At 39.8% G+C, this 10831-nt stretch overlaps 2 protein-coding genes across 3 annotated transcripts; both read left to right on the top strand.

The window, feature by feature from the left end:
- The first annotated feature begins 904 nt into the window (after positions 1–904).
- Positions 905–4166, top strand: LOC141009801 (autophagy-related protein 16). 2 transcript variants are annotated; one of them, XM_073482507.1, is made up of 7 exons: positions 905–1132; positions 1219–1282; positions 1393–1477; positions 1721–1794; positions 2795–3046; positions 3155–3265; positions 3586–4166. In XM_073482507.1, exons 1-6 carry the CDS (start codon positions 1045–1047, stop codon positions 3207–3209), a joined length of 618 nt encoding a protein of 205 aa, XP_073338608.1. In that variant the 5' UTR covers positions 905–1044; the 3' UTR covers positions 3210–3265; positions 3586–4166. The 2 variants fall into 2 exon arrangements, with proteins under 2 accessions (XP_073338608.1, XP_073338609.1); XM_073482508.1 differs by having other exon boundaries at positions 3155–3337.
- A 372-nt stretch (positions 4167–4538) lies between these two features.
- tex36 (testis expressed 36) lies at positions 4539–5555 on the top strand. Its single transcript, XM_073481455.1, has 4 exons — positions 4539–4592; positions 4690–4830; positions 5037–5111; positions 5202–5555. Exons 1-4 carry the CDS (start codon positions 4539–4541, stop codon positions 5553–5555), a joined length of 624 nt encoding a protein of 207 aa, XP_073337556.1.
- Positions 5556–10831: the final 5276 nt, after the last annotated feature.

Genomic DNA, 10831 nt, shown 5'->3' with positions numbered 1-10831 from the left:
GCTGTAAGAGGAAAAACTCCCAAACTCCCCTTTTTCTTATTTCGACGATCGCAATAAGAAGAAATACACACGACAGCTTTTAATAGTTTTTAAAGTAGAATATCAGCGCATCACACAATTTTTTTTTCAGCTAAAACGACTTATTGAGAAAAACGTATGAACCGGAAGTAGTTTCCGCGCTGACAGATCATCTTTCTAGAACACTTGAGCACATTCTGTGGTATTTTATTTTGAAATCCAAGTGCATAGACTATTATTAATCATGAACTGTTGATACGTTTTATGTATTTTTAACTTTCATTTTGGCTGTATCAATGCATATTGTTTACATTTTGCTTATTTTTCTTTTAAATTGTCTATGATACACTGTGTATATTACAGACACACAGCTACACCTGTTGTACATATTATGTACCATTAAATCCCATTAAAAAAATTTTTTTCATCATGCATCCCATATTATCAGGCTTTCATCCTGTGGTCTCTGATGAGTTTTTGTAATGTGTTACAATATTGTGTCCTATAGGGGGCTTTGCCTCATAATAAAACTTAATCCTCATGTGACTGATAAAAGACCACATTTAGTACAAAAAATGTTCCATGTCAAAAACGGCCATAAAAATACTATATATTAATATACTATTATATATTTCTTTCATTTAGGTAATATATTTATTTAGGTATGATAATATTCATATTTTACCTGCCTACAGCTTTCAGGTGAATGCAATGGAGTACTCGTTATATTATATTATATTATATTATATTATATTATATTATATTATATTATATTATATTATATTATATCAGTGGGGAGGGGATTAGATAATGGTCAGACACATCTCGCAGGGGAATGTCAAGCAGCTGACTGAACAGGGAGGAGCTGTGACACTTGGCTGCAGTGCAGACAGTTCATGTCTGTGCTGATGGCAGCGGTGTGACAGTCAACTCAACCTCAACCACGTCCAAATCAAGTGGGAACAGAAAACGCAGCAAACCGACCGCTTTGGGACATTTGTTGTAGTCAAACAGGAGTTTATCACGATGGGAAGCTGGAAGAGTCACGTTCGCGGTCGACTTCAGCAGAGAGACCTGACAGAGAAAGTCCCGTACCTCGGCGTCTTCTCCAGCTGTACGCGTTATTTTCTTATTTCAGAGTTTTTAATGAAGATGTTCACTCTCTCTTTAGCCTGAAAACATCTGGCTGTTTTCTTTCAGTGTCTCAACTCGAGGAGCGTTTTGAAGTTCGCCAACAGTTTCTGGATGATGTTCAGACAAAGAGGTGAGAATGTGACTGAGCTCCACATGTTCTCTCGATCTGGATGCACAAAAGCTTAACTTTTTAGTTTGTTGGGTTTTTTTTTAAATGTGTACTCGGGTTTTTATTCCTAGATCAGAACGAGGTGGAGGTGAAGTTGGGGAAAACACCAGACTCCTTCAACTCCAGCTGAGAGAGAGTGAACACCTGGCAGAGAAGGTGGGTTAATGAGGAGAGATCCAATGATGAACACCACAGCATTAGTCTCTGATTATAAGATAAACTTTCAGAAGTTAAACAGCAGAAAACAGAGACCTAAATGTTCCTTTAACTTTGTAAAGTCACAGCAGAGAAATAAACTTCAGCTGTCTTCTTTTATTGTGAAGGTGATGACCTTTGACCTCCATAAGATCCTCCCATTAACCACAATTCAATCAATTAATTTGCTTTTTGTCTCCTCAGCTGTCTCAGACTGTCTCTGACCTGACCACCGTCCTCCATCTGAAAGAGGCTGAACTGCAGTACTGGCAGTCCCGGTAATTGAGTACAGCAACTATCAGAGTACACTATACTTCCTCCACACTCAACAAAACTGAGTATACTGTGTGCTGTGAGGATTTAGCATTTAGCAGCTCTGGTCTAGCTTTTTATTTCAATTAAATCAAAGATTCAGCCTCCCCTTTCCAAACCAGCCATTTTCATACAGTCCCTTACATTAAATCCACTCCACAATAGATATCATGGAGCTAGTAGGAGAAATGCTTAATTGACAGTATTTTTTATATATACTTGTACTTTCGAGTATTTCTATTTTTTTGCTGCTTTATACTTCTACTCCACTACAATTCAGAGGCAAATATTGTACTTTTTACTCTATTACAATTGTCAACTTTAGTTATTTTGCAGATATTGTTTAACAATACAAAATTATATATATTATCAATATAGTTTAGGTAAAACTTTATTGATCCCAGAGGGGATCTTCACTGACTGAGTTTTTTATTTTCATGCCTAAACAAACTAAATAAACAAACTGTCTTTGTTTTAATGACTGAATAAACAAACTGACCATAAAGGACAACACATACTGTTTTACTTTGTTTATATGTGGCGGACCCTGCCACCTTTCTAGCTTCAAACAGTGTTCTGGGAACCTTATTGTCCTCTGAGAACAGCTTGTTTATTCAGTTATAGAACAAAATAAATATTTCTGAGTTTGTATTATTACCTCATTAATATTGTAAATGTTAAAATTCTGAGTTTGTATTTCTTCTCCAAAACTACGTAGTGCCCCTTTTAAGTAGTGCGACATCTGAATACTTCCCCCACCTCTGCTGCATATGACAATTTATCAACATAGGGCCACAAATCAGTTCCTGTGCTTGTGGCATCTACTGAAAGGCCTTGATAAAGAAGCATAAATCCAGTTTAAGCCACTTGTGACCCAAAATCCAACATCTAAAAGGTGTTTGAAGTAACAATACCCCAGGCTGATCAAAGCCTCTAAATCACCATTTCATCACTTGGCGGTTTCAGGGTGTCCCACTACCGTCAAGAGGCACTTACTCTGGCTAAAGGGAGCAACACCCTGAAGGCAACACTCTCAGAATTTGAGTACACCATAGAGTGTCAGTCCAAAGAGTTGGCAGCGCTGCGTGCAGAGCAGAAAGGACTGAAGGAGGCGTCGGCAGAAGCTTTAAGAGAGAAAGAAGAACTCCTGCAACGATGGATGGAGGAGAAGAGCGAGGAGGCGGACAGGTTGAACAAGTACAACGACACGCAGGAAAGGTGAGAGAAATTAAAACTGCGATTTCTGTACGACTTAAAACCTAAAAATGAGAATTTATCTGCGTTCTTGAAGACTGCAAGTTGTCGTTGATTACTGCGTCTCACCAGGTGGCAACGTTTGGCCAAGCAGCTGAAGAAGCACCTCCGGAAGGAAACTGGTTAAGATGTTCCCATGGTGACGAGTTCTTCTTCAGAGTCCACAATCTCTTCACAATACTGGTGTGTAATCAGTAGACGGCTACATTACTTCAATTCTGCAAACGAGAGCCTTGACCAAGACAAGGTGATGAGGTCAGAGCATAAAGAGCTTCTGAATGGTGAATTGATAAAGTGATCAATAAAAGCACTAATGATACTAATGAAGGCAGTTTGGATGAGGCTGCACTAAATTGGACAGGTGACCACAGTATTTCTAAAACCCCTCAGCTACTGCTCTCGTCAGGACCCTAAAATTAATACTGTATAGAAGGACTGAATGGTAACCTCTGTAACCTGAAACATGTTATTTAACCTATTTATCATGCTCGCGTTGTCCTCAGGGATCAATAAAACCACAGAGATACATCAGGGACACTCAGACCACAACCGTGTCTCAGCTGCGGCAAAAGCCTAATATTCCCACGGGATCCTGAACACATCGCTTCTCAGCAGCAGGATTACCTCTCTGCCCACATGTGACCTCAGAACAATGAACAAAAAGCAACCGCTTACAGCTAGAAGTGTTGTGAAAAATGGTTTCTGGATCTCTTGTATGTGTGTTGTTTTTTTTTTGCATTTGCCTAAAATACCATATTGTCTAAATATATGTTTTTGTTTTTTTACTTCCTTAGAGTGCCTGATTTAAAGCAACATTATGTAACTTTTTAACCTAAAATAACAGCTTCAGAATCATGTTTATGGTACAGTGTCTTGTTATAGTTGTATAGTTTAAAATTGTCTATGAAAAAATAAAACGTCTTAATATGATGGAAAGACTATCCCAAATTAATATGTTATTAACACTTCATAATAACCATAAGTAATAAATGGTAAATTTATCAGTTTAACAGTCAAATAACTATTAACTGTTTACCATTTGTAAATGATGGGCATAATAAAGTGTTAGCTGTTATTGTATAGAAGTGTGTATGGTGTTAAAATAAATAAAGTTATTTATGTGCTAATTTACTCTTTGTCACTTGTCAAAAAACAACAGGAAAATCACAACATGTGCTGTATATTTTTAAATAATTCATTGGGTGTTATTTTATGTTCATTTTATGTTGTTTTTTTAAACAATCATTATATCACAAACATTTCTTACTTACTCACTGTCAGAATTCCAGTTCCATATCTCCACGGCAAACTAAGATCAAATTTCAAGTTGTTTGTTTGCTGCATGTTTCCACGGTCACCAGTGTTTGATTTAGTTGTTAAGTAGGACTGTGCGTATGTGTGTGTGTGTATAATGGTGAAACCACTCGGTGGACTCGACATCTCAAACTGTGTTAAAATGGTAAAAAGTGGAAAGAGGCAATATTCTTCAATGGGAAATGATGGCAAATGGGTAAGAAAGTCTTAATTCCATCACATAATCGGATCGTTATGGATCGTAACATTCAAACCTGGCTGTCTAATTGGCTTTTCTTTTATTTTCCTCTCAGTTTGCTCATCCGGTTTTACCAGAAAATGAAACAAGGAATCGTGAGACTTGTACGAGCACTGGGATCATGCTGACTCAGGTTAAATCATTGCCACCGCAGGCTTTCAACTTCCAGCGCTATCCTAAATGGAAAAGTCAGCAGGTGTGTATTAATAGTAGATTATAGTGTTTGGCATTGGTTCTTTTATTACACAGTATCGTCATAGCCAGGGCACTTCCTATCAAAGTGCTCCTGCGAAGAAAGAAACAGCCTTTTCATATGATCACATCCCACTGTGTTCAGTTGTATTAGACTATACACTGTCTATACACCGTCCTCTTAGTGTGAGTTTCTTTGTTTCTTTACAGGAATCCAGAGACTTTCCATTATCAGAACATGACAACAAGCATTCCTTAAAAGGCAGCATCTCTGTCTTCACTCATGTGAGTATGAAGAGAAGTCCAGCACATTATGAAATGTTCAGATCCATCACCACCTTGCTCCTTAAGCAACCATACTCCGTAACTTTTCAGGGTGTGGGGCGCAGGAAGTGTCCTGATGATCGCAGTCAGCTCAGCTCCAACTTCTGCCTCTGCCATGATGGATCTGACAGCCTTGTAGAAACCAGGGGGAACATCACGGTCTACCAGACTGATTTTATGGAGAAGCAAGCTGTTAATGCTCCAACCAGCAACAGACTGTTCCCACGCAACCACCAGCAGAAGTCTGCAGAGGCAGCTTTGGCACAGAAAGGAGAACGATTCATGTGGTTCGGGCGACATGACTCTCACCCCTTGGAGTCCTTGGCAGTGCTGGCAGCTTCGAACCACTCAGCACCTTCAAGCCATAAGACACTCCTTAATTTTGGGCGTTCAGCGCATCAGTGAGAGGACATAGTAAGGAGAGGGTCAGGTTAACTTTTGAAGGGCCCAGCTGTCAAACAAAGCACTGAAGTAAAAACACAAGTTAGCATTTTCTCTTGTTTTAAGAACTCTGCGCCATTAAAACCATGATTTAATTCCACAACAACATTTACATTTAATCCATTTAATGTGCTAACATTATATAGTAACTTGACTACATTTAAGTGCACTTGACAATGTAATTTTGAGAAATCATTAAGCTGTATTTTGTTGTATCTAGATATACTTTTACAAACCGGATCTATACATTTTTTAACTTTGCTTTCAGGTATGTTATTAAAATATTTAACGGGGCACCAGATATTTGGCATTACACATGTACAAAGGGCTGTGTCCTCAGCAGCGGCCTGGGTTCAGTTTCAAACCATGGCCCTTTGCTGCATGTCATTCCTGTTTCCTGTCAGACTGTCTGCCACTCTTTTTGACAAAGGCTAAAAGCCAAAAAAAAAGACAGTTTGATAAAGCTAAAACAAAGCAGCAGAGAGTGGGTCAAGCTCGATAAACACAGGATCCTACATTTCCTATAATGCAACTCAAGTTGCCAAGTGTCCATGTATTTCAAACTCCATGTCTCAAGTTTGTATCACAGGCTTCTTTTAAAAAGAAAAAAAAATGAAGCTTCAAGCCCAATCTGAGATAACCAATGGCATCATCAGGGTCTGTGCCCCTTTTAAGTATATTCTCAATATTTGTAGTATATAAAATGTAAATAAATAGTTCTCCTATGTCACTTGAGGTAATTTATCAGACTTCCTTCAGCTTCTTTTGGAGCTTTGTAGTAAGTGGAAGCATCCTGACACAATCCTGAACAGTGATAACTTTATCTACATCTATAGGAGCCTTGTGAAGACTGTTTGTAGTTCACAGTTTTGCCAGCAGAGGGCAGCAGATGTGCGTGAGTTATCAGTTGGCCTCATGATCCACTGAGTTGTTCAGCAGCCAAGTTGTGTGAGAAATGTAATAACCAAAAACCCTCTATGTAATGTGCATGCTCTGAAGAAAACGCAGGGGGGGAAATAATTAGAAAAACAATCCAGCTATTTTTGTTCAATGCATATCAACATGAAGACATTAAATTAGAGCATGTGAAATAAATTAAGCTTGATTTGAGTCATAATGCATGGGTTTGTTTCACCCCTGGGGATGAAAGGGATGGATATGTGTGTGTGTGTGTGTGTGTGTGTGTGTGTGTGTGTGTGTGTGTGTGTGTGTGTGTGTGTGTGTGTGTGTGTGTGTGCCGCCCATACAAGAGAAAAGAAAGCGTGGGAGCGAATAACAGAGAGGAACACTGCTCTGAGAAAAGCACTTAAGAGAAGAGTCTCCCCGACCACTCTCTCCAATAGCTGATGTTTTCTCCAGAGTACATTCTGACCAGCTGCTTTCTTTTCTTAAAGTACCCACCGGGGAGATGGGTTTTTCTCACAAGCTTTCTTTCAGCCTTAGTAATTAGCTGATCCGCATGCAGCGCCGGCGACCTTGTAGGAGTTTGTTTCACTTTAAAAAAGGTGACATACATCTCAGAGTTTTTATATATAGCAAGAGCCAGAAAGCTGTGAGACATCCATCTGGAGCTGTCGCCCCTTTTGTGATTTCACTTTGAGATTGCCTCGCACATTGTTGCCTGCAGGTGCACGACTGACACCAAGCTGCAGGGCGACTGGCTTGTAATGACCGTACCTTTGATAACACAGGAACAAAACAGGTGCTCTATTTTAACCCTTTGTTGGAGGCTGCTATGCATTTTTTTGTCTTGCTTTTTTAAGGACGTGCAGTTGTGTTGACAAGAGGTGATTATTAATGAAAAACACCTGTGCTTGTGTTTGACAGTTGTTCCTGTCTGGTCTCGCCTGGTTGTCTGCCACCTCTGTCCCTGTGGGTGCAGCTTGCAGACTACACTTTTCCTTTGGACTTGCCACAACTTGAGCAACTCCTCCGCACCGACGCTTCATAATCAGAAACACTCATTAGCTCTGTCAGAATCGCACTGAGGCTTTTAATACTTCACAGGGGAGCGAGAGAGCACGCTGAAGTAGTGTGTCAATCACTGCGCAGCACTGCATGCGCCATGTTGGGCGAGATATACGCGTGTTCTATCATGCAGAGGCAAAAACCGCAACTATATGTAAATACAGTTACTTGGTGGAATATCAAACCTGCTCCCAAGGACAAAAGACACATCTCAGTAAACAAGCATTCAACCACCAAAGCCCTGCACTTCATGAATATTAAATCAGACACTTTGAATCCTACCTCTTTGGTGTTAGGAGGCCCTAGTCTGGATTCTTACCATTTGCTGTGATTTATTCGCAGGTGCATGTGTCTCTTTGATGTGTTGAGTTGAGAGGTTTTGCACCTGTTAGAGGGAGAAAAAAATGCTTTGAAAACAAGAGGTGGATTTGCCAGACAGTCAAAATGACAGCAACAGAAGGAAGATTTGTGTTGCCGTGCTACATTGTATGTGTATTTCTGTGTGTGAGTGTGTGTGCGTGTGTGTGTGTTTCCTTTTCAAAAAAGGCTGCTGTGCTGTTTTGACGTACCCTGTTGTGTGCACAGCAAATTCACTTTTTGTCAAACAAAATCTACTTTTTTTTCTGTCTCCCTCTTTCTCACGTCAGTTTTGACGTTATGGAGTTGTGCATCTTGCGTTTTGTCCATTACCTATTCATTAAAGAAGTGACTTGAAAAGAGAGTTGCCATGGAGATGCTGCCGTTAAATCACATATATCAAAGATTATTTTTTCTGTTTATTCTTTTGCCAATTATAAGTAATGTCTAGCTTCCCCCTGATTTCTTTAGAGTCCCCTTCCCTCTCTTCTTATATCTTTTTAATAAGGTGTCGAGGCTCACAGTATGACTTTTCCTCATGTTTCATCTTGCATCCTGTCCAAATAGCGGCTGCAAAAGTTCAAACTGGCCTCCAACTTGACTCCCTTGGCTTGGTTAAACTACCAAACCATAAGACTCCGTCCAATCTCCTGTCAGTCATCCCACTTGCAGAACTTACAATTCCCTGGCAGTCTCTTTCTTTTCCTTCGTTCTTTCTTCAGGCAGCCAGTTGGTTAGTGTCCCCTGGCAGCCTCGTGGTCCTTGTTCCAGTAATGGTCAGGGGCCCTCCAGAGTCTGAGGGTGGTGATAAAGGTGGCTGGCTATCTCATTTCCACAGAGGACAAGATAACATCCTGAGAACATTCCCATCACTCGAGGAGTTTGTTCAGAGCAGATAAGAGCCCCAGTGCTATAGCTCAGCTTGGAAGCTCTGTGGGTGTGTATTTGTGTGTCTATGCACGGCACATGTGTGTTTAAATGGTGGTTAGCTACTCAGTGTTGCACTCGCTTCCCAGTGTTGCAGCTGCGAGGGTCCGCCAGGCCGGTATCAGGGCACCGAGCAGCGCTGCAGAAACACTGCCTCAGAAGATCAGACCTATCCTCGCAACTAAATCACATTCCACCCTGTATTTTTTAAACCTCCGACACAGTGTGCATGCTAATTTGTGTGTAGGTGGTGAGTATAATTACATTAGGCTGGTTGTAAACAAAGACCTACAAGCAGCAGTCTGTTCAAGTATCCCACCCAGGAGAGAACAAGAAAATAGTTTATACAAGGATGAATTCATCATGCATAGTTTATATAAGGGAAATTGTGTGTCGGTTTGAATGCATAGCTGTTGTGCACGTGATTAAAAAATATTGATTTACTATTTGCTCAATGTCATATTTAGAAGCAGAACCTTTTGGATTCCTGCTCTTGTGTTTTGTTATATATTTTTGAGTAAGAGGCAACAATGCAGAAACAACCTTGAGGCGATGAGTATGGACACCTCTATCCTCCGCTCAGAAGCAGGCTTTTTGGCTCAGTTTGGCTTTCCACATTTGTACAATATTACCAAGTATTTCATCACTACTTACAAAGCTCCACCTCTTACTTTCATCTACTCTGCTCCTTCACAACCTCGGCATCACAGCATTTTAAATCTCATTAGGTAAAATGGATAAATCCATCCCAATTTACAGATCAGGAGCCGGACCACACACACCCCACACAATCTGCTCTTTTACGCCGGCTCCACTACTTGACCGAGAGGCATGGGCGCAGGGAGTAGGGGTGCTGAGGGGGCTGCAGCTCCCAGCAAAAAAAGACCGTCAATTGATTGTCCACATGATATAAAAGTTAGCATGCAACCACCTCCTAGCTAACATTATTGTTTGATTACATCCAGTGCATTTCGCTCCCAGGCTGTAATAAATTTGTCCAAGAATTAGTTTACGCTTTTCCATCGTATCATAAAATACTATCAAACGGTAGCGTTAGCTAGAAAGTGGTCTAATGCTAACATTATATGTTGTCTAACTGAGGCTAAGGTGATGTTATCTGTTGTTTTTTACGTCGCAATACGGCCCACTTGGATTTTCTTTTGTCCGATTTCCTCTGTTTATAGGACGGTATTTGAGCTTCCCACCCTGAGCATGATGTCTGAGGAAAATGGCCACCGTGTGAATATAGTCTATGAAACGCCTGTTTTTCACACAAAGAAAGAAATAACTTCATCTACAACATTTGCCGAAGTTACCTGAAGGCTCAAATAAGTAAGGGATAATGTCATTATCAGGAATTAATGGACGACGTGCAGTGACCATGTATCAGCTGTTGTCAGCTGCAGTTGCTGTGCCTGCTTTGACCTTTAGTATGTGGTTAAAGTCTGCTATAGTGCAAAACTTTATTACCATTATTATTTATTATTATGTAAATACATTACATATCATTTCCTCCGTTTTCCCCGTGATAAAGAGTTAAATTGTATTAGTTTTCTCGAGATCAAGAGTTTTTTACGTCATCATCACTGAAAATAATTGTTGTTTACTCGAGATAACGAGATATTTAATCATGAGAAAAGGACATAAGATTCATAGTAGTGGACCTTTACATACACACATTCATTAATTAATAATGGGTACTCCTTGATCTGACATTTTCCACTTAAATCAGTTAAGAAGAAGTCTAAGAAGTTAAGAAGTCATGTATGTATGCTGGCATGGCACTGCTGATCTAATAGATATTAAGCTGTAAGGAATAAGAGAGAAAATCTATTGTTTTCTTGTGATAATGGAATCATTTATCTCATTATTTTGGGATAACAAAACAAATTAATGGTGTTATCTCGGGAAAACAACACTTGTCATTGCGTGATATTGACAAATAAAACTTGTTATCACAGGAAAACTGAGGAAATGATATGTTTGAC

Source organism: Pagrus major, chromosome 15, assembly GCF_040436345.1.
Source record: "Pagrus major chromosome 15, Pma_NU_1.0".
NCBI lineage: Eukaryota > Metazoa > Chordata > Actinopteri > Spariformes > Sparidae > Pagrus > Pagrus major.
This window is presented reverse-complemented; position numbering and strand designations above follow the sequence as displayed.